General features: G+C 33.8%; 2 protein-coding genes across 4 annotated transcripts in view; one reads left to right on the top strand and one right to left on the bottom strand.

The window, feature by feature from the left end:
• LOC128997452 (neuronal acetylcholine receptor subunit alpha-7-like) overlaps positions 1-16,074 on the top strand; it is a 75,596-nt gene extending 59,522 nt beyond the window's left edge. The window contains exons 2-4 of the mRNA XM_054423090.1: positions 3,247-3,374; positions 10,038-10,147; positions 12,820-16,074. Coding sequence (XP_054279065.1) covers positions 3,247-3,374; positions 10,038-10,147; positions 12,820-13,275 — 694 coding nt within the window. The 3' untranslated portion in view covers positions 13,276-16,074. The remainder of the gene's footprint in view (positions 1-3,246; positions 3,375-10,037; positions 10,148-12,819) is intronic.
• Positions 16,075-17,887: 1,813 nt separating this feature from the next.
• Positions 17,888-25,206, bottom strand: part of LOC128996423 (coiled-coil domain-containing protein 124) — a 463,618-nt gene continuing 456,299 nt past the window's right edge. For all 3 annotated transcript variants that reach the window (XM_054421749.1, XM_054421747.1, XM_054421748.1), the window contains exons 4-5: positions 24,301-24,449; positions 17,888-18,211 (exon numbers count right to left, since the gene is read on the bottom strand). In XM_054421749.1, the coding sequence (XP_054277724.1) occupies positions 18,016-18,211; positions 24,301-24,449 (345 nt within the window). In that variant the 3' untranslated portion in view covers positions 17,888-18,015. The remainder of the gene's footprint in view (positions 18,212-24,300; positions 24,450-25,206) is intronic.

The raw sequence follows: 25,206 nt of genomic DNA, 5'->3' as shown, positions 1-25,206 counted from the left end.
ATTGTTCAAGTTGTGACAGGTTGTTGTTTGGTTTCCTTAAAACTTTTACAATAGGAATTTATAGAGGATTATAGAGGAGGAGTCAATAGTGGTGTTTAAGCTTTTATGTACTGTTTCGATTGTAGGAATAATTAACGTTCAAATAGCTATGAAAAAGATGGCTTTAAACTTTTATTATTTAAACTAAACTTAATTAAATTTAATTCAGTATATAAGTTAATAATTGATTAAATGACAGGCTCACCTAAGGTAGATAGAACGAGCTAAACAGTTATTATAAATTTGTGCTAATTTATAATGTCGATAAGCTGCATGATAAATTAATATAAACTCTGAAAATTACTTTTTTTGTTATTACTGTGCCTATAGTATTTGGGATTAAGTGTAAACATTATGAATGAGAGTGAATTAATGTTCTTATATAACTAATTTTACTATTATTATACCCTATAACTAATCTAAAAAACTAATCTACCTATAAATGTGATGCTAAGTTTTTTCCCAAAAATAAAGTAACAATACCTCTATTGAATTGTTATCTTGAAGTATATTATTAATTCTTCTATACAGAGACTATACTTAAATGCACTTATAATTTGTATATAGGTGAGACAAAATCTCTTGTAAGATTTGTATTTCGTGTTTTAAATCAATAAATTATATTGTATTGAATTCTTTTGAGTTCGAACTAGTTTTAGAATTAAAAATAAACATTATGGTTCAATTAATTAGAAAGAACAGTTTGTAGTTTGAACAAATGTTTCAACCCCTTAAATCTTTATTGTATCTTTGTTGTAGGATTATCTAAACTAAATGGTTTAGGGCTAATATAAACAATTTAAAAATAGTTTACCAAATAAAATGGTTAAAAAAATTAATCATAATAGTCTACAGATAAACATGTTTCAAAATTATTATAGTTCCTAGGATTTCTATTAAAAGTTAAAACTATTTCTGATTAAAAAGTCCCTTTCAAGTTTATACTAAAAACATTCTGCACCTGTTAAGTTAAAATTGAAATAACTCCAACATATAAAAATGTGAATGTATGTAGTCTATTCCATTTATTTTAGTTTGTTATTACCACATTCAGTTAAAGCAGTTTTATCCCTAAAAATCGTTTTCATCTTAAATAATTGTTTTAATATTTTTTATTTCTTTCAAACAATGACTTTTTCAAACAATATTTGCAATAAAGTCACATTACAATGCAAACCATTCTAAATCCATCTAATATTTTGGTTAGGGTGTATAATATTTGATGTCCCCATATTAGTGCTAAGGTAAACTTGTGCATCCAATTCATCAATTTTAGGAGCTATTCTATCCAGCTGAGTTTGCGGAGTCGTTTTACATATCCAATGTTATTCAACATTTTTGGGCACAGGTATAGTAAACCATTAATGATAAGTATTTAATGTTTTATATTGTTCTTTAATTATTTTATTTATAACTAAAATACTGGTCAATCAAATCGCAACTGCCTCTCATTAACTTCCTAACCTAAATTCCACCTAACTAAACCCATAAATATACATCAATTAGAGTATTTCCAAAGCAATAACACATAAAATAAAATACTAAGGTAACATGTTAAACTACTAGATCGTCACTTTACATATTTTAGCATTACTAATATAATGAAAAAAAACAAATCCATAAGGGTGTATTAAAACATTTCATTTCTTAAGTATTGTTTTTATACTGTAGACCTAAATGTTTTAAATTTTTACAACTCTTTGACTACAAAATATGGGAGTAAAAAATTGATTTATTTCTCTGCAATTTGAAGCCATAAACATAACATAATTATAATGTTATTATATTTCCATTAAAAACAATTAATAATTTGTAGTTAAGCTCAAAACATTGGTAAGGACTACAAATTAGAAATGTACTGATTGAGCTATTAACTTCCTCATTGAGATTACTAATTGTGTGGTCAATTAAGCACTAATTGAAATGGTGCATACAAACTCTTAGCATAAATTTCAGATCAGTTCAAAGATATTTATTCAAATAAGAGTTTTATACAAATCCATGTTCAACCATGCGTCACAAACATGCAACAGTGTTTCCATGCACAGGGTTTTGGGATTTTTATCAGGGAAACAGGATTTTTAGACTTTGCGCGGGATTAAAAACGGATTAGCAAATTCCCTACATAGGCTATTTACCTTAGGTGGTACGGTAAGACATAGACCCAGGACCGATTTTTCGCTTTGATGTCCCCAGAGGACAAACCCACCATTTGTCTAAAATGTTATGAATGTTTGTCTGCATCCGTAAACATGATAACTCCAGTAATTTTGGTCCGATTTTGATGAAATTTGGCATGAATGTGTAGGGCTGGATGAACTAGAATGAGATTGTGAAACTGTCACGTCTTGTAATGTCGGTAATCAGAACGGAGATTAATAGAATTTTGACGTTTTTCAAAAATATTTTTTTTTTTTTTATTTTTATCCTTAAAACATAAAAATGTCCAATTTATATTACACCCATCGTGTAGGGTTAAAAAACAATTACTTTTTATATTGAAGCATTGTTGTGTGTTGAAAAGTTATAGATACAATTTCTAAACACTAACAAAATTCTTATGTAATTCTTATGAAGAAAAAAGAAACCGTTTTAATTTGTTTGTTTACGGATGTATTTGATCAAATTCGGAAATAAATTAATTTTCATACTATACTATAGACATTATACAAAAAAATTACTTTATCCTTCGCTGTAGCAGCAAACCTAAATACTCATTTATGTTATTTAACCGCAATTTACTACATTATTTAAGTCCTGTACAACAACAAGGTTTTAATAACAATTTAAACATGATACATCAAAAATATCACTCGGGATGGAACAAGATTTTTCATAAAGTTAAGGCAGGATTAAATGAGATTTACTTGACCCGGTAAGTAGGATTTTTTCGTCGTTTGGAAACACTGCTTGTATGAAATTGATACTTTTGAAGTAATAACAATCGTAGGAGTGAATAAATAGATAAAAGTATTGATATTTTTAAAATTCCATTTCCGAGTCACTACATCATAAGTAAATCTTTAGTTCTCCTTCATTTTTCAGCCAAAGAGTTTAAAAAATTTCTAATTTAATCAGTTTTTTTTTATTTCTTACTTTTGTTGTAATTTAAAATGAAAAAAATAATAAAATCAAATTGGAAACACACATTTAATTTTTTTTACACTACAGTTGGTTTTACGTTTCTATGAGGCTACAGTTGGTTTAACATTCCTTGGAGGCTAGGTTGGTTCGGTTGTCTGTTGCAGGTGTTACAATTCTCCTGTCCCAGACTGTTTTTCTCCTTCGCTTGGCGCAAGTCCTGCCTCAAACCTCTGATGCTCTCCCCATCTTAGGTACAAACATGTACTAAAGTATTACGCAAAGTTTTGGGTCACTACAAAACATATAACTCTGTTTAACACATAAAATTACCCAGTCATTTCAGGGCTTTCAAGAAGTGGGGGTTGGTCTAAAATTGGTTAACTTTATTTTTGCAGGAAATTAAACGATTAATAAATAAGTGTGATTTTATGCTTAAATTTATCATTTTATCGTTGAACTTGACCAATATCTGAGTATCACCTCTAGCATAATTGTAACACTTCCGTTGTTTTAAAAGGACTTTAAAGCAAAACAGGGTAAATATTTTTTCTGGACAGTACTTGATTTAAGACAAAAAAATAGTATAGTATAACTCTCTGGAAAACTGGATTTATAATAGAAAGATCAAGAAGTTACCCACAAGCAATTTTACTCAGTGTAATTATAATTCTGTTTAGTTCAAAATACATATTGCTATTTCATTATAAAATAAAATCCATATTCAACCTTGAAGTACACACTGACAAGTACAGAAATTTAAAAAATAATTGAAATTAGCTTCAGTGTATAGACTAAATGGATAAACACAATTAAATTTAAACATGTCTGATTTTTTTAAATGATATTAGTGTAATAGCATTATAATGGTCTATTTAGAAAATGCTCTATGCAGTAAAGGTGAAGAATTGTGAAATTTGCATATTTATTTATATTATTCAACAACTTTTGTGACAGTTAAATTAAGCTCTTTTGTAATACACATTCTTAGTTTTGAAAAGGTGTTAATTATCTGTATTCTAAGTGAAGAGTTTGAAAATTAATTATCTTCCACAAGCTAAAAATTGTAAATACACTCTCACACTCACTACAGGGGTGACCCAAAACTTTGAAATTTATTGTTTTTGAAAAGTGCATGGTGTTGAAAAACACTGAAATTTAATACTTTTTGATTATAAACTATTACAGGAGATTCTTCAGCTAATAAAGATATAAATTTCAAAACATGAGAAGTGCACAGTTTGCGACCTGCATGGCTAACCTCCCTCCTTAAATCAGCTGATACCGCTATCAGCTGGAGGCCAGCTGATTTTAAACAGCTGATAACTAAAGAGGTGTGTGAATTGTCCACCTTAGAAAAGGTGGAAACTTTATTTTTTTATGTAATACCCTAGTAGATTACACAAGAGGAGAAAGAATTTGAGAACTGGGTTGGTTTGGGTATAGATATTGGAAAATTAAACTTGGGTTTCATTTATTTGTCTTATCAGATTTTGAATTTATTTAGAGAAAATTTCATTGACATGCGATAAAGGTCTAGTCCAGCACAGTCATTTGTTCATATTAACATATACAGTGTGTAAATTAAGTCTTGAAACAAATCTGTATTATTAAAACCAAAATAGATAGAAATATTCTGTTTGTAGCATTGATTCTTAACAAAGGTTCCGCAATTTTTTACACAAAAAAGTTGTTTAACCCCCCTATCGGGGTAGGTGGTAGGGGTTGACTTATTTTTTTCAAATATCAACCCCTATTGAGTGACCCCTCATTTTTAAGAGCTTGTCAAAAGAAACACAATGACACAAACCCGAGGTGAATATCTCACCCCTAGCAAAAATAACAGGTATTCCAAAATGGTGCTTTTTCACATAAATCAAATTTTGGAACACCCTCCATTTAGGCTAGGGATGAAATATCTACCTCGGTGTTGCGTCATTGTATTTTTTTTTTTTTTTGACAAACCCTTTAAAATTAGGGGTCACTCAATAGTGGTTGTTATTAAAAAAAATAATTCACCCTCACCCCTTACCCTGTTAAAGGGGTTAAAAAATATTGTTGATGTAAAAATTGCGGAACCTATGTTAACAATCAATTCTACAAACAGAAAATTTCTATCTATTTCAGTTTTAAAAATACAGATTCGTTTCCATATTTGTGAAATTGGTGCTTTTTCACATACAGTAAATCAAATTTTGGAATACTTGTCATTTTGGCTAGGGGTGGAAGCCGATGTCCCACGACGCGTTGCGCGGCGCTCCACGCGACGGTGAAAATGCGCGGGCTGGAGCGTCTGTGCGCGTTTAGGTCCACGCAAGACCTGTCCCACGGCGCGCGTCTAGAGGCCGTAGTGGATAGTGTTAAAACCTCATAGAGACCTCCGTGCTACACTGTATTTGTAAAGATATGTGTGATTTAATGATGAGTGATTTGGAAAGTGACGGTGAATTAGCGTGCGCCGCAGCTTGTTATCTATTGTTGAGTGGTGAATATTTGAAGTTAAAATTGTATTCAAAGAAAAAAGAGAGGCGTTGGTGGATGGATGCATACAACAAAAGTTTCGCACCAACAATTGCTGAATAACTGCAAGTTCAACGTGACACCTGTTCACCCGGTGGAAAAACGTCTCGTACTGGCCCAGGGTGTCCACGCTCCAACCCGCGTCTTTGATGTTTACCGACAACTTACGGGAACGGACGCGCAACCCCACTCCGCGCCACTCTGGCGCGTAGAACCACGCGCTTACCCTGGCGCGAGGTTTGGCACGCCTCGCGCCGTGAGCGCCGCGCAACGCTCCGTGGGACATAGGCTTGAGATATCCACCTCGGGTTTGTGTCATTGTGTTTCTTTTGACAAATTCTTCAAAATGAGGGGTCACTCAATAGGGGTCGCTATTTGAAAAAAAATAAGTCACCCCCTACCCCCTACAGGGCGGTTTAAAAATATTTTTTAGCCTATGTAAAAAATTACGGAACCTTTGTTAACAATCAACGCCACAAACAGAATATTTCTATCTATTTCAGATAAAAAAATACAGATTTGTTTCAAGACTTCATTTTCACACTGTATATTTGTTACAAAAGAAAACTGCACTTAATTTATTTGTGGAATGAAAAATGTCTTCATCATCAAATATTCACAATGTAAAAAACGTTGGGCTAGAATCCTATATGGAGTGTCCAAAATATTTCATACAACTGTAGATACCAACTAATTGGAATGGATTGAATCACAAAAAAAATGAAATCCACACTATTGAGATGGGAGTCAAATTACAATTCAGGCACCTCATACTAATCATGCAATAAGGTCAACTATTTAAAGAATGTCTTTAACATAAGTGAAGTTTATTATTTTACTTTGCTTTTACTTGTATTATTGTTTTCATATATCAAAAGTCATTTTGTTACAGTTTGTACATAATTAAAAAAAAAACACTCATGGTCTAACATTATTTTCAAAAAAAACAAAATAAATGAATAACAATAACTACAATATTACAGATGTTTAGGGTTCTCCAACAATTTAGAGCACGATTAGGAATTACAAGATAGACTAGAATCACTCCAACACTACTTTATAATGGGAGGTCATTCAATACTAAACATTTGCAGACAACAAATGCAATAGTTTATTTTTTAGTGTAAACTGTTTTTTACAGTTAAATTATATTTTGAGATGGTATATTTCATTACTAAGGCCTTAAGTTACCCTTTTGCCAAGAGCAGAAGCTCAATAAAAACAAGCTATGATCAAAAAGAAACTTTTGACCCTTGTAATGAACTAAAATTTTCATTATGCTCCACCAATCATTGATCTTACTAATTCACATAAAAACTAAAATTGTTTACCCCTAATAAAGGCTAGCTACATACTTAAAAGAAAACATAAAATTTTTAAGTTGAGGGTTTTTTAGCTCTGGATAGTATTTAATGAACATATCTTACTGAATGTAGGAGCAATGATAGAGACGTAGATGTGAGGGTTTCAGTTTTTTTACTAGTGATAAAATAATTCAACAAATATCTTGATTATACGCGTCCAAAGTGTGTTTGGCTGTGTTTCCTATTAAAGAACTTTAGCGAATATTCATTTTATAATCATTAATATTTTAATATTTTTTCATAATATTTCATAAGATATTTAACTGTATGAACTATATTTTAACTTGCCAATGACCCTCCCATTTTAGATACACGTGAGTGTGATTAACACTTAGATAAACCAAAGCACATAGATACATTTAACATTAGTTACAAATACAATAATGCAGTTAAATACTTTTTAAACTTCTAATTTTAATAAAACCAATTTTTTATTTCATTCCATATTGACTTAAGGTTTGAACTATCTAAGCAGTGTTAGTTTATTGGAATATTTCTTTGTTTAGTGCCTCCTCTATCCTTTATTCCTCTTTTGCCATAGCACTTTTCTACATGCACTTCTCTTACTGCCCTGAGAATATTTCACAGTTATCCAAGTATAATCAAACAATTGTACACATTTCATTTGATGCAATCACACTTATTTCCAAACGATGAATTTGTTCGAGACTATAATTTCTTGTGATATTTGAACATAACTGTGAAGTGTTTCCAGGACCTCTACAACCACTAACTTTCCTTCTTACTCTGAGATTTAATTTGCAGGACCTCTTCAAAAGGTGAGATGATGCTTTTTTTCTTTAAACTTATCTTTGGCTACTTATAAATGACACGAGTAAACTATGTCACTCTAAATTCGACCCGTACATAACTAAAGCAACTCTAACCGAGTGGTGAAGCCTCACCTCCAAGTATCAACTGCCCTGAGTGTTGTGCGAAATGTTCTTGTGTGCTCTGTGTCTTCGAATGTGCCTCCTTACTCCATGGCTAACCCCCGAACATAAACAGCATGCACTAAACAGTGACTAAATAATCCGCAACAGATAAACATGATCAAAGTGTAATTTTCTGAACAGGCTTTTGCTGACTAAAACCACTTTAAACGAGGAAAACCTGGAGTAAACTGGTAAGACAAGGTAAATAAAAAGTTCGTAAATAATTTACTTTTTAATATTTGGAACCTATTTTAAACCGACACGTTAAATAACAAAGATAATACTCTTCCGAACTTTTTTTCACTTGTTCTGCTATACTTCACCTGCTTGTGATTTGTTCTTGTATTTTGCCGACCAGTTTAATGATAATCGCCTAAAAAATGTCAATAAAACTACTTCTAACCGCCAAATATCATCTTTTAATTAATAAGCGAATAAAGTTAAACTTTAAACAGTTTTAAACAGAGTTTAACAGTCAGGGGAGGAGGTTTAAGATGTAATGTATCAATGTTGCTTGAGTTTTAGTTTATTGTGTTTGGTTACGGAAATTTAATGGTGTTATATTTGTTATTTACAAGGCCATAATTTTGGTGTTGTAGTACTAGAAGACACAGCATGGTTAGATATAATTTTATTTGTGTTTTGTACACTTTGTTCACTAATTTGTTATCACTATAGTTGGTATTTTACAAGTTTAAAAGGGAATCTTATATAACAATAATGATGGTTCTAAAGAAACCCAACTTTAAATTTTTGAAAAATGGATTGCTTATGTTAGTAGAATATTTTCCATGGCAATGTGTACTCAGTTTGATGGATGATTCATTTTTTTTAAGGAATTGTAAGATACAAATACTCATCTTACAAGATACATAAAACATTTACCAAACATCTAAACGCTCAACTCTGTAATACAAACATGAAAATACCAACCATGGGGATAAGCATGATATCTTTAACATATACATTTTAAGTGTTTTTACGCACAGTAAAGTGAACAATTTTACATTTATACATTTAATTAAATGTAAATTACTTCAGCCAACAATGCTTAGACACATATTTGTCAATGCATTGTCACAATGCCAGTACTTGTGTTTACTTTAGTGCAAAAATATATAGATAGTAAAATATATATATATACCATATATATAGAAATAGATTAACACTATTGTAGCTCACTATGGAGTGTGCACTATAAGTAGGTTAGGTGCAGTCGGTAAGTAGCTACGTAGTTGGGGAACAATGAATTAACGACATTACCTATTTTTATCACACCATAACAGAGATTTTCAACGCCTTTTTATTTTTAAATATAAATACCCATGCTGATTTTGGTCAAAAAAGAAAATGGATCAAATTTTGTATTGGAATGATAAATAATTTTAATTTATTTGCCTAATTCATGATTGATATTAAAAGTATTCGCATTCTTAATACCATATTACTGTATGCCCATGATGTTGTGTTTGTTGATCTTTATACATAGCATTGTCAAATATATTTTTGGTAAGAACCATATTTGGAAAGTATACAATCGTAAGGTACATGACATGCGTAGTTTTACTTATTGTTCTTATGTTCTCTCAAGCTGATAGGCCTATTTCTAATTTACAGAGCTGGATGATTGTTTAATAATTTACATGTGACATTTTGTACAACATAATTAATTGTAGCTTTCTGTAAATTTTTTGTCAAATCTTTTATTTACTTTTTCCTTGTTTTTGTTGTTAGTAAGTTTCATTTAAGAAAATCTATATTCTAAAACATAAATGCATAAATAAAATGCATAAATGGTAATGCATGGTAATGCATAAATGGAATATGATATCTGCAGACCAAATTGTAAAACATGTTTGAACTACTTTCAATAAAATCATTTCAGTTTCACAGTTCTTTACTTCATAAAAAAGCCAAATTAGCTACCTATTCCCAAAATCTAAAAATATATTACAGTATAACCAAATAGTTTCACTAGATTATCTAAACGGATCTTGTCACAAATCTTGATAATTTTTTTATTCGGTACATCTTGTAAATCAATTAATGTTGAATTCAATGTGTACTTTAGTTAATGCTCCTTGTGATCCCCATGCAGGCACCTACTTCAACTGCATTATGTTCATGGTGGCGTCATCGGTCGTCCTGACAGTTGTTGTGCTCAACTACCACCATCGGACTGCCGACATCCACGAGATGCCTCCATGGGTAAGACTCGATCAAACGATTGATTATACCATAGACACAACAATGCTTCGATATACTAAATTATTTCTTTTTTAAGCTCTACAAAACGGTTTAAAAAGAAATTGAAATTTTTTTGTTTTTAGGGTCATAAAACACCCCATAAACCCCCGTTCCCTTGGTCCAATTATGCTGGTTCGCGAACTCGTTCGAATAGGTTTACACGTTTGTACCAAATTTCATCGAAATCGGATCATTTTTGCTCAAGTTATCACACTAACAGACACATATATATACAGTAGAGTCCCGCAAATTTGGCGTAATGTGGACTGGAAGGTTGCCGAGTTTGTGAAATGCCAGGTTATTGGGAACTAGAGTTAAAAACAAGAACAATACAATTTTTAAGCTTTTTAACGCCTTTTTTTAATTAGATTTATATTTCAAGTTATAGTTCAAGTGATCAGATATAGGTAAATCCTTAGTACGAGTTGCAAATGATTATACTTGAGCTGGCTTGTGTCCATGTTAACTCGGACTCAAAAAAATCACTAATTTTCTGAGCCAGCTGATGGCCGAGTTATCCAGACTGCCGGGTTATCGAGTGTCGAGTTTGCGGGACTCTACTGTATATGAATTTGAACGGATGGTGTTTTTGGCCTCTAGGGACGTCAAAACTAAAAATTAAATCGGTCCCGGGTCCAGGTCTTACCATGAGTTCTACGGTAATAGCTTATTCCCTATATGGGAAATTTGCTAAAACTGACAACATGTTTAAATTTTATTTATTATTTATCTATTAATTATTTATGTAGATCATAGAGAACAATACAAGTGTTCTTTGTCTGAAGTTCATTGTATTAAATAATAAATTTATTGTTGTTAAATGATTCTGACAAATAATGTGGGATTATTGGGCTTGAAAGTGGTCCTCTCAGGGCCGGATTTCCCTATAGGCCCGGTAGGCCCGGGCCTATGGGCGCGAGCTCCCAGAGGGCGCAAGGCCGAGAGGATTTTTTTTATATCTAAAAATAAAAATAAATAGTCATAGTTGATAAAAAAAACCCTGGCTAGTAAAGCATTCTGATTCTGAAGTTAAAAGGTAGAAATAATTGTTAGAAAATGTAAACTATTTTTCAGAATTACGCATCAATTTCGTTACAACATTGGTAACAAACATTGGTTATACGGGAGTAGGCTGTAGGATGTTGACGAGCGCCCGATCGGTACGCATCGTATTGCCACTGCACTGCCACTCATCAATATATAACTACTGCTGCCACTATGCTCATGCTGGCTCGGGCTCGGTACTACTCTACTACTGATCAGAGTGATTAGAGGCGCATGCGTAGCGTGCTAGACATTGTTACCACCCTCACTCACAAAACAAAAGTTATTAACTAATCTTTTGATTAATTTACAACAATCTGCAGTTAAAATATATAATACGTTGTGTTGAATATTTAAAAATGATGAATTTATCTTTAAAATTAACAAAAAATATTAATCTCAGTTTGCAATAGGTTTTAGAAAAATGCAATACCCTCCAAAGCACCATTAATGCTGTCATTTTCTCCTCAGACCTAAGGATCGGTATGGTTGGCCGGAATGTTGCTCTGTTTTGCTTTGGAAATATAACCTAGATGCAGTACGACCATAGATTAAATGTAACCACATAACTCAAGTCAACTTCTTATCACATTGTTAGTTCAAATTTTTTACGTCTAGTTCATGTTGGTGACACTGGACGTTGGTTTTGACTTACTTTTGATTCTATAATTTTAGGGTTAGTTCTATGATGTGTGTTTTAATTTATTGTAATATAACCAGGAGACGACCTATGGTCATAATGCTATGGTTTATGATTAAATAGTTTTTTTTATAAAATAGGTTTAAATAACAATAATTGTTTTCAGCTAATCCATAATGATGACAAATCTACTAAAGGAGTATGTTTAATCTATGGTACACGTACTGTATGGAGTTCATGTTTTTGGGCCTAAAATTGGAATCAATGGCCATGATTTTTTGCAGGAATGATCGGAGGGTTGAGTTGTTTTGTTTCAGTCCCATAAACTTGAGCATCAGCATTTACTAAAAGCACAAATTGCTAAAAAAAAAAGTGTTTAAGACGCCATATTGTTAAGGCTAAACAAGTCAATTCTTCAAATACAGTAACTTGCAATGATAAAATTCTGACGAGTGGTATTCAAGCAATTATCTTAGGCCTAGGGACACGATATAGTTTTAAATAAAGATTTGAAGGAAATTAACTGTGACCAGACTAGGGGGCGGAAAATCATTTGGGCCCAGGGGCGCCAAAATGCTAAATCCGGCCCTGGGTCCTCTTGTCAAAAGTTGGTACAACCCTGTGGCTAAACAACAGGACTGACAAAAGTGAATATTTGCAATTTTATCTTATAGATTAAGCTTCAATTGTTGTTTCATCCCGAAAATACAAAATTTTCTAATAAACTTGTCACCTTGAAATTAAAAAGAAAAATAATTAGACAATTTTAGTTTGTTAAAATGTATCATTTTTGAGGGTATATTTGTTATAATTTTCTAAGTTAGTATCTTGTTTCTGTTGACCTGTTGAGTTATAACTTTATTGTAATTGAGTGGGAAGTTACACAATTCCACTCTATAGTTTTAAGAAAGTAGCCCTGTCACAAAATTCATAGACACATTGTTTCCAGATAAAAAGCGTGTTCCTCCAATGGCTTCCATGGATTTTGGGCATGGGACGACCGGGGAAGAAGATCACGAGGAAAACGATTATGATGAGTAATCGAATGAAAGAGTTGGAGCTCAAGGAGAGATCGTCTAAGAGTCTGTTGGCCAATGTGCTTGACATCGACGACGACTTCCGCCACTGTAGTTCAGCCAATAGCGGGTACATGCGCGGCACGCCGGGGCTTACTATAGACGAGGCACCGTGCTCCTGGGGGCAGCGTGACCTACAGCTCATACTGCGCGAACTACAGTTCATCACTAACAGAATGAAGAAGGCGGATGAGGAAGCAGAACTGATAAGTGACTGGAAGTTCGCCGCTATGGTGGTGGACAGGTTTTGTTTGATAGTGTTTACACTGTTTACGGTGATAGCCACGGTGGCTGTTTTGTTGTCAGCGCCCCACATCATCGTACAGTAACGACGGAACTACGCCCCAAGTGCTACGACTTCAACACCCTCGACCGAGTGTTTGGTTACTGTACTGACATATCTCCATTACCCTTATGTCAGACATCCGACAATACTCGACATAACCCACGTTGTTAAACAGTCACTTAAGCGCAACAACTAATACAGGTAAATTAAGGAGTCATTGAGGTTTTGTAGAATATGTCTAAAACTAACCGTGACTAGTTTGTATGTTTTTATAAACGATCGAATTTATCGACACTCTTAAATGAGACCAACTAATACAATCATTTTTAATACAAATAGCTAAACTGAAATGAATCGCTGTAACATTGACATATTTTCATACGTCGTAAAACTATTCGGTTCGGTTTCTAAGCACAATGTATTTAAAAATAAGTGAATTCTGTTTAAATAAGCTGGTACTGAATCAGCGTTAAATCGTTCTTGGGGAAAGTATACTTTTTCTATGTTGATAAAAGAAGTACTCATGGATATTGAATAGGGCTCATGTTTTCAATAAAAATAAAAAAATTTATTGATTGTCTTTATCAAAAAAGTTAAATAGTTTTATTTTACTTTTTCAGCTACAAAAAAAATACTTACAAATAAATTGAGAAATATTCTTCATAGCTCATCAACCGGCCAATTGGATTACATTTCTTGAAAAAATTACATATAAACTCACAATCATTTCAATCACATAAATTTTAATATTGCAATATAGTTAGGTCAAATGTTTATTCAAAAAAAACATGTTATCCATAAAATAGCTATTTTAACAGCAACACAGAATATAAAAATAGAAAAACTATACTGTCTCAAGGATTGCCTTAATAAAATAAATTTAACCTAAATCCTTAGTTTCCTAAATAAATAATAATATATGTATCAAACTATCACCAGACTCAATTATGTTATCGACAAGGAAACCTCGTACTTAGCTGTAATACATTCTGTGGAACTCAACTTGACAGTGACTTCTGGATGTAGTGAAGTGAGTCAAGAACATATTAAAAGTTTAGTGATTTCTGTGATATGTTTAATAAAAACTCTAAATAAATAATGAGCTGATTGTTAATGATAAAGCTAAATAGCAAATTATGTTGTTTTTATAAAATGAGACCAATATAATAAAAGATACTAAGCACAAAATTAATGTAATTAATTTTGTGCGTTTTGTTGAATAAGTGGTAAGATTTTAAAGATTGTGTACAATAAAAACAATTATAAACATGTTAATTTGTTATAGGTGAGTTTTTACAATAATTTTCATTTTAGTGGGTTATTCAGGAGGCTGCCCTCAGATTTTAAATTCAATTACAAATCATTTAATGTCATAATAAAACCATTTGAATCAGGAAGAGCTATTTAGAATGCTGTACATATATCATCATACTTTTGTTTAGTATAAAAACGAATATCACAAAAGAGCTTGGTAAAATGTTAAGTATATGTTTTTTACAATAAGTTGGATTGTGTGTTTACAATTTGGTGCAATAGGGTACTTTTAAAATACGATCCAGGGTAAACATGTACTCTAAACCCTCAGTAATAAAAGATACAATGAAAAACCATTGCTCACAAAACGAACTTAGTATATATATGTAGCGAAACAAAAAAGTTGTCACACTTATGTTTAGTAATAGTGTTGTAAATAAATCTAAAAGTGAACACATTGCCGACCCAACCAGCTACAAAACACTGCTTTTGAGGGCAGGCTTCCACGTTTGATTTAGAGAATTGTGAATGAATAACTTATGTATCCGTGTTTAACCTTCCTTTCTTTGTCAGACAAATAATAGATTCAAACTAAAAGGAATTGAGATGAGAGTTTTTTAACATCGCAAAGTTATGTGTGATTTTTTAATAAATACTTTAGATATGTCAATGTTGTTAGTCTGGAGGTATTGGTGTGACCGTGAGTCATGTACGTTTCATTGTACAGTTAACAATCCTCCTTTGGTTCATGTTTAATTGTTATCAGTTCAACTGCTGACGTTTGTACTGTTATCAGTGGTTCTGTGTTTTCAAACTTTTATTTTACTGTGGTTGTTTTATAAAACTAGTTGGTTTGGGATAGTCGCTACATAGATTGATAACTTGAAGTCTCTTTAGCATGTTATCGTACTAATTTTACATTGAGAAAAGTTACCATTGTCATTTACAACAATACAAAGAATCTATCTGAGAGTTCTTCATCCATCCAAGTTATATGAGACAACCACAGCAGCGATCCGTCTGACCCGACAGATTCAGACTAGTGTGCCTGAACGGCATTGCTCACTCTTGCAAGTTTACAAGTGTATGTATCGCCTGTAGAACTACACGACTATGTTATTACAAATATACTGTTATGTTTTGGCAAGTTGCGTTTGCGTTACTTGAGTTGGTCCTTCACAACAGACAACAACGGAGCAAACAATAACCAAACGGGTCCGTAGTTAGTGATAACTATGATATCTATGTTTAGATGTGCTATGATACGTAATTTGTTGCTCATATCATAACTAATCTGGCTCTGGTTCAGTAAAGGCCTTAAAAATACATGTTAATTACTACTATAAGATGTTTGTCAGACACTGTAAACTATTTTTAAATAAATTATATAAAAAAAACATTACTAAACCGTTTATTAAACATAGGCGATGCTGTAGTTTTCAACCGCACGTGTGTACAATATTTTTAATACTGTACCGAGGAGTGAGTACTGTACTTTTTACAACTGTGTATTAGTGATAGTGTTTTTACATAAATTACAATTTAACTTGCAACGTTATGTTGATTAATAAACAATGTTAAATAAAATGTTGGGAAAAATGTTTGCGACATCTCCTTTTTTCTGGATTTTCTTTGAAGACATATTACCGGTGATAACCGGTTTGTCTTGATTTTGAATTGACTCCAAAATGAATATGATTGAATCAGAGATATCAACAGTTACTTTTGAGGCCTAGACCTAGGGTTCTTATTCAAAAGATGTTTTAAAACATAAAAAGAATATGAAATGTAAAGAACTTTGTTAGTTGCATCATAATCTTTGTTTGGAATTAAATTGTGAGTCAATTATATAACAAATAAAATTTATAAAAATGTAATATTAAGATCTGTTTTATGATCATTTTTTAACAGTCTATTTCACTAGCATTACAATTTCCCTACTATATCTCATGGCTAAACAACAAATTTAAAGCTCTAAATGAGCTAAACCAACTGGACTAAACGTAAGATCTTAAAGAAATACAATTACTTATTATTTATATTAAAATATCAATAAATGTTAAAGTGGTGTGGACCTCATTATTTGTTTTAAAATAGAATGTCTGAAAATTAAATATATAAGGATCCTTAATTACTGAGAATTCTCAATTATCATTGTCTATTAATTACCGTTAGTTTTCATAACTACATGTTGAGAAAAGATATATCACCTTAGCAATCTGCTTATTTAGCAAGCTCGGAGATATTATTGGTTTGTACTTTGATGTAAGATCATGATCAACGTTCCTAATATATATATATATATTGTATATAAATAATACAGCCAGCTGACTGCCAAGGTATATGAAGTATAACAGGTGGGCCAGACTGAGTGGGCTGGAACTGATGACATCACTGCGTACCCGGTGGCACGGCGGCCGCCTCGCCACATTGTTCAGACATGTGGCTCATTCTGTGTTACTCATTTCAACAGGATTTAAGCTGGCTAGGTTGAATAACAATTTATATTTAGCTAAAATGAGTAAGTTAGGTCTTGTGTGTATATATATAAATATGTTGATTAGGAGTTTTGCTTATAGTATTAGATGTTTTATTTTCTTTAAAAATTTAGAGCTACACAATGAATCTACACAATTGAATGTTACAAGTGAAACAATATTTTACTGAATCTCTAAAAAACATCAACAATTGACAATTACAGATAAAATGTCCTGGTCTAAACTAATGGATGTTCAAATTCTCTGTTAACTTACTTTAACAATTTCAATAGTGCTACATTTTTATCTAACTAATTTACATTAAGAATTCAAAATATGCAAACATGAAATATACTTAGGTTTTGTAAAAGTATATTCATCATAAAATCATAAGTCTAATCATCCACAGAAATGGATTGGATCATAGCCTGCTCTAATACGTTGATCTAATACCTGCTGCCGAGGCCTTGATGTGTGGCAACGACGCACCAGCAGACCTATTGCCTTGGTAACAACAGTAATGACAAACGTGTAAACATAACCAACAGGCAGATGCTCCATTATAAATTGGTGCAACAGCTGTTTGTGTAGGCTGGGTCAGCGGCGTACCACAAAATTGCTGCGGGAAGCACAAAATTGTACATACTGTAGATGAAATGTTATATTTATTTCATTTTGGTAAAGTGGGGTCCAGAGAAAAAGGTGGTGGTCCAAAGTAAAAGGAACTTAGGCATCTTCATCGGGGTAGCCAGGATAGTTGACGCAAAGTGATGTTCTATCTTGTGTTTTCTTTTCACCACATAATAATGCTACGGTTGTAGCAAAAAATGTTGTGAACAAAAGGAACTATCGAGACGAGATAAATAGCCTACCGTACATTAATCAAATAATTGAACTTGGAGCCAGGTATGAATAAATCACATCAGTGTTGCATGTACATTTATTACACCGAATTCAGAGAAAATGTGAAATAAAAAATTTATAGAAAACTAAAACAAAAGTTACTGTACAGGATCAGTCAAATACTTACACTCGGATGGAAAACTTTATGTTCAAGCAGACTGAAGTCTCTGGTTCAAAGGGTTTTCCGGAGATTTCATCCACTCTTTGCGCAGAATCTGTTTGAGCTGAGACAGACGCAGAGTAGGATTCTCCTGTTTTATCCTCGGCATGTTGACCTCCTCGAATGCTGTGAAGGCCGCCTTCATCCGTTTTTCCGGATGTTTATCCACATCCACGTCTTTTGAGCTGTAAACATTGAATATTGTCAATATTAAATAAATGTTGTACAGATATGAATACAGTATATTATAAAAATCATGGGTGCCTACAGAAATTTTCTTTAAGGGAGGGGGGGACAATCATGGGCATCCATCTGACTTTTCTATGGGGGGGGGGGGCCGGGGGTTGTGGTGCGGGATGAACCTCAGTAAAAAGGGTAGTCTTAAGAGTACTTGAGAACAATTATTAAAATTTTGATTTAAAATTTTTGCTTTCACACTTATCTTCTTATACACTAAAAAAACTTTTGCAAAACTTACGACAGCTAGTCTGACCATACTGGACCGAATACACGCGTTTGGTACCAAATGAAAGATATTTTCCTGTAGATATGCAGAATCCCTTTATAAATTAAAATAGGCTTAAAAATAAGCACAAAAACTAATTTAAAATTAAAAAAATTAACATGGGCCTTATGGGTTGCCATGTTGGTAACGAAATGACAGGCACGGCCCTAGGGACTTTGCCGCCCTGGGCGAGATCGGCGACTGCTGCCCCCCGGGGGGTCGTAGTAAGGGGGGTCCGGGAAAATTTTAGAAAAATAACTTCTCTAAACACTATTTTTAAGCGTTTAGGAAGTGAAATCTGGTGTTAATACTTAATACAGTTTTATGCAATTTTGTAACACTTTAACACTGAATATTTTAATTAATATGTTAATGGGACTTGGCCTATTAAAAAATTATTTCAAAGGCGAGTAATAAAATCACTTTACTTCGTTGTTCCATTGCCACACCAGCTAACGCCATCAAATCTTTCTTTTCGGGGCGAAAAACCCGATCAGTTTACTTTGTTTCGACATAAAATAACACTCATGAGACACCACGGAATACGAAAATCATAAAAACAAACTGGCACAATAATTAACACCAGACGACAGATCAAGCGTAGTGTGGATGACAGGGTAGAGGAGGAGGGTGTCGATGGGCGGTTGAACGCGGAACGTCCTGTGACTCACGTCTGTTTGGCTCGCAAATATCCAACCCCACCACTGCTACCGGCTACCGGCATGTAGTTTATCTGTTACCATTTATTCATCGACAATGAAAGTATACCTACAAACAAACAAGCTTAGTACAATAGGCATGACATTTAATTAACTATTTTATTGCTCACGTTAAAACGATTAATTTCAGGTAGGTGTAAAAGGTGAAGTGGTGGTGGTAGGGGGAGGGGCGGATAGGCTAAGGCTGTTGACCTTCCGTGACTTGTGTCTGTACTCTGTTTTGCGCGCAAAAACCATACTACTTTCACTGGCATTGCAGTTTATTTACGATTTATTGATATTGAAAGTATACTTTTGAAAAACAAGCTTAATACAATAATAGAAGTAAAATTAAAAAGGTTCACTATTTCATTGCATACGTTAAAACATTATTTTTTAAATGTTATTACAATTTGTTTACCCATTATAGGTTGAAGGGGGGGATATATCCCCCTGATCCCCCCTCCGTATCTATGCCACTGTCCCGCCTAATTGTTTACTCCTGGGCTCCACCCTTTTCTTGAGCAATCGCCGAATTATGGCGTCTCCCTTAACTCTGACTTAATTATGTACTAAGGGTTCTAAGTGTAAATTCCACATTTTAAAATTTTTTTTCATTTCATAAGGGTGTTTATGTTTACAGTTGCAGATATCAATTATTTTTTTGTTTTTGTTAAAAAACTTACCTAAGAGTCGGCAGGACTTTCGGCCATCTTGGATTTTCCCCAAAACGGCAATGTTATTAATTGTTGAAGCAAATTACGTCATTGTTTATTAAGATAAAAAGTTGCAAAATATCTCATTTTTGCAACTCCTCTCTTGGAGGGAAGGGAAGCCCACGCTACCAAAATAATCAATAATAAAGTAAACACAACGTTGTGAGAGGGGGCAGAGAGAGAGAGAGGAATACGTCGAGGTCAATCCCAACCGCTGCAATGTTACTTTGACGCTGTCATTCGTCCTGGGTAACGTCGTAACGTGGTGGCGACGGTTGTTCGATATACAAGCCGAGTGGTTGGTTTTTATATTTGGGCTTAAATTATAATTTTAAATCGATGTTTGAATTGCCGTTTATCTTCTTAGGCTTGTTCTTTGCGTAAAATGTAATATAGATAATTGTACTCTTCACATTCACTTAATGAATTTATTATTTTATTCGTATTAAAAATTCACTGTTCCCTAAAATTTGTTTGTTGCCCTGGCTCTGCTGCCCCAGTTCCACCGCCCCGGCTTCCCCGCCACGGCTCCGCCGCGGCCACCCTGGCTCCACCACCCGGGCTATGCCGACCCGGCCCCACCTCCCCGGCCCCACCGCCCCCGCCCCGCCACCCTGGGCAACCGCCCGGTCCGCCCACCCCTGGGGCCGGCCCTGCGAAATGACAACAAAATATAAACAGAAAATCAAAAAAATGGAAGAAATTCCAATCACATGTTTTATTTACAGCGTGGAATGAAAATAGAGAAGTTTTCACAATACATGCCCTTGGTCGAGGCAAATTTTGCTTTTTTTTAACATTTGTATACCTACTACTGTGGCCACTGGAATAATGTGAATCGTTTGACTGTTATGTTTTACTCCACAATGAGAAAATCTCTTGTTTTGGGCAGAACTCCTAGACAAGTTTTTTTCTGACAGAAAAACATGGTTTTCCCCATATTAATTTCTATCCCCAAGTGTAGGCCTACCTTATACTAGGACTTTGCGGGTCCGGAAAATCCATATTTTGTTGAGTCTGGTCGGACCAACGGTTGGCACAAGAGAACCCCGTAGGGGCAGAAAATGATATCGGGCCAAGCTTGGATTGAGTCAAGCCGATCCGAGCAAAAATTTCGACCGCAGGGAGCGTTTACGAAGATGCATGCTCGTGCCAGACGATGATGTGCCGATACCGCAGAAGACATCCAAGATTTTTTTAACCTGGGAAGAAGCTCATGCTTTTGCCATGACGACTGAAGATGTTCTCAATTTTACCATGACCACGAAAGATGTATACAATTTCACCGTGATCACGGACAATGTACTCGATTTAACACTGACCCCGGAAGACGTTCATGATTTTACCATGACTACTGAAGATGTTCTCAATTTTGCCAGAAGACGTTCATCATTTCACGGTGATAACTGAAGATTTATCTTTCCGTGACTGCAGAAGATGGTCTCGATCTTGCCGTGACCGCGGAAGACGTCCTCGATCTTACCGTGACCCCGGAATGGTCACCCTGGTTGGGTCTCAAAGGGGGGCTGGAGCCCCCTCTTGCCCATATGGATGGACGCCCATGGGGAAAAAGCTGTATCTTGTAAGAGAAGTCAAAGAAAAATGCCCTCCTCCACAAACAAGTTGATGTAAAATGCTTTAAAACATAATTGCTGGCTTCTAAAAGCCAGAATAATTAAAAACAAGTTTAAAACATTGGCTTCTATTTGTTGTTACAACCTGTTTACAACCTTGCAGAAGATCAAGAATTTTTCATTTAGTTTTTCCTAACTTCCCCACGTTGCCACCACCTGCAGGTAGTTTATTGATTCTTAATACCGATAGTGAAAAATCGACTCTCAATTCTCGATAGCAATTGAAATTTTTTTATCGTACCAAATTTTCTATTTGAATTGGTTATACAATATCACAGAAACCCTGTCTTTAGACCCTTACACAAAATAACTTTGGGGTAGTGGCGTGTTTTTGACGTAAAGAAAAAATTAATCTACCAATGAAAAATTCTGACAGCCTATTAAATTTTTAACTGGAAACATCATTACTGTCTGTTGCAACTCAGGCAAAATCCTAAATATCTCTCAGTGGTTACAGAAACATCACAACTGTTTCTCTCGATAACACCAAAACCCTGAAACATCGTGTAGTCTTCTTAGAGACCAAGGCCGACATATTGCTTAGACACAGCTGTTAATTAATAGCCCATACAGGTAATGGCAACTAAGGGACCTACAGTTAGTGGAATCTGAACCACATTTTTGCCTTGGTATTAACGAATTGGTCTAATTATCAGGATAGTATTGCGGATAGTGGTAGTACTCACTAGTTCAGACGTTAATCCACACCAGGGATTATCGCATCCACAGTGCATACCTCTATACCTATTCTATAATACTCGAGAACCAAACTCTGTCGTTAGTTTATGAACTTGTTGCTAGGTGACAACGTGCTCAGGTACATAAGTTATACAAATACTCTTAGTTGTTAGGCTGCGTTCATGTCGAAGCTGTGATTAGGGATACTAGCTGCGATCCTAGCAATGCGTAGATAATAATCAATGCTTCTCTTGATGGGTCTGTTAACATTGGAGCTGCCTATTTTACATCGTTAAGAATATATAATATAACCTATATATTTGTTGTTCTACAATTAATCATTCTACAGAATAATTTATTACAAACTCATTTTCAACAAAACATAAACTCACAAATTAACCTTTCAGTGCGAGTGTCAAGGCTCAAACATGAAAAGCCGATAAAAGCAGAGCGCTACTCTCTAGATCTCAGTTTGTTGAGTTGAAGGGTGATCGTTCAAGATGTGTGGAGGTAATAATGGGAGTACCGCAGGGTTGTATCTTAGGACCTTTATTATTCCTTTCATCAATTAATGACCTACCTGCCAATGTGTCCCTTTTTTAGACTACAATGTTTGCAGATGACACAACCTTTCTTGGTATAAGCAATGATACAAATGTCTTGTCTAATATTGTCAAAAATACTATTTTAGAAGCCAGACAATTTAGAGCTAATGGTTTGATTATTAATGAGAATAAAACTCAACACTTAGCCTGTCAGACTAGAGATAGAGTTGAGGAGAAAAATTAACCAAATTACATAACAATTTTAACACATTGATTTCATTAGTAGGCTAGTAAGTTGTCTAGGTTTATTTATCTTCTTAAATGGCTTAGCTCTAGTCTGCCTCTGAATGATTTCAAGTCTGTGTATTATCAATGGTATTATGCTTTTTTCACTCAATTTTAAGTTATGGTGTTTTGTTATGGGGAAATAGTACCCATGTAAATAATATATTGTTAATTCAAAAGAAGGCTGTGAGAATCATAACTAGATCTCACCAAAGAGCACATTGTAAACCTTTGTTTGTGGACACTGGCATATTAACTGACATTAATGTTTTTATCCTGCATTGTCCGATTAATGTTAAGAAAAATGAAAATGAGTATGTTTTGCGCCAAGGTATTCATGGTTATAACGCAAGGAATAGGGGTCTAGTTGATGTACTTCCCTGTAGGCTACAGAAAACTACAAAAAGTAATTTTTTTTTTTGTTTAAGTATTAGATTATTTAATAAGCTTTATCCTCAAATAAAGTCCTTGCCGTTAAATGTCTTTAAAATAAAATTAACTATGTGGCTTTCATCTCACCCATTTTCCAAAATTGAGGAATCTTTTTAATATGATCTCATTGTTTGCTAATGTTAATGTTTTAAGTGAGGCCATGATTTTACCATAGGATTTTGCAATACTGTAATTAATTTTCATACATTTCATGTTCACTGTATTTTGATATGTTTTTTACCATATTTCCATCTGCAATTTAACGATAGAAATTTTGTCCCTCTATGTTCATTGTTATACCTATGACAACCATCCCCCATCGCACACACACATCACCAACCATCGCCTTTGTTTAAGTAAGACCCACTGTCATTCATAATTTAAGTTTGTTAAGTTCGCCTATTTTTTTATTTTTTTTTACCTATCAAATGTTAAACTAAGGGCAGCCTATATTTTGATTTTTTTTTTATATCTAATTTTATTAACTATACAAGTATTGCATCTTATATCTTTTTACAAAATCAATTACAATACTGTATTGTTTAAAGAATGAAGAAATGACTATTGACTATCTACTTGGTAGATAGTCAATAGTCAATAGTCAATAGATTCTACTGGCATCGCTGCTCTCATCGTTGCTACAATCGTTCATTGCAGCTCCGACAAACGTCACTAGTAAGCAGCAATAGTGTTGACTAAGCAAGTAGTCTAAGAAGAACCAAGTACTTTTTACAACGGTAGACCAAATACTCGACTCTCCCACCTAACCTGTATCCCTCACCTGAGTAAGTTTATAGCCTCGTCCACAGTACGAGCCTCTTCGCCTTCTAGAGTCATTCTGTTGATGTTCTCCTCTAGGGGTTGATCCAAGTGAGTTTCTACAGCTTTAGGCTTTCCAGTAGCAGCTTGATTCCTTCGTTCTGCTTCCGCCTAAAGCATAGCATATTGCCACTTTTAAACATTTACAAAAGATCACAAGTCATCTATAATATTCTAAAAATAACAGGTGGTTTCTGTTCATCCGTAAGCTGATAGTTCTGGCTCAACAAAAAAGCTAATGAACCAACTGGGCTTAAATTTTATAAAAAAGTATATCATGACACAAAAACTTTCTGTAGTTAGTTGTAGGTCAACACCATAGACTAGCTATAGTAAAAATAAATTTTAAATTATAAAAATTTGAATGGGCCTTATGGGTTGCCATCCTGGTGACAAAATAACAACGAAACAGAAAATCAAAACATATGGAAGAAATTCCAATCACATGTTTTATTTACAGTGTGGAGGTGAAAATAGATAAGTTAGGTCTTTACATTAAATATTATTTTCTAGTCGAGTTTTCAACCACTGGACGACCTCTAGTCTATATTTAATTAAATCCAAGCAATAACTTATGATGGAGGGGATCTTCAATGAAAGAGCCAGTTCTTCTTTCCTTGTTCAAAGTGCAACTATAGGCTACCACCACCAATGTTGGTGTATATTTGATCATTAATTCGTATAAATTATCAAATTTTAAGAAATGTGACATTATATATGTGTATCCTAATGTACTTGATGAATAAAGATAATTTGAATTGAATTGAACTTCGATGATGGTGAGTTATGTTATTTAAATTTACGTTTCGGTTTGCAGCAGGGCTAATTGCTTGAATAACATTCTCACATAGAGACAGAGAGCAGTTTC

Source organism: Macrosteles quadrilineatus, unplaced genomic scaffold, assembly GCF_028750875.1.
Source record: "Macrosteles quadrilineatus isolate MER2022 unplaced genomic scaffold, UCM_ALF_1.0 Scaffold_6__1_contigs__length_79288215, whole genome shotgun sequence".
In the NCBI taxonomy this organism is placed as follows: Eukaryota; Metazoa; Arthropoda; class Insecta; order Hemiptera; family Cicadellidae; genus Macrosteles; species Macrosteles quadrilineatus.
This window is presented reverse-complemented; position numbering and strand designations above follow the sequence as displayed.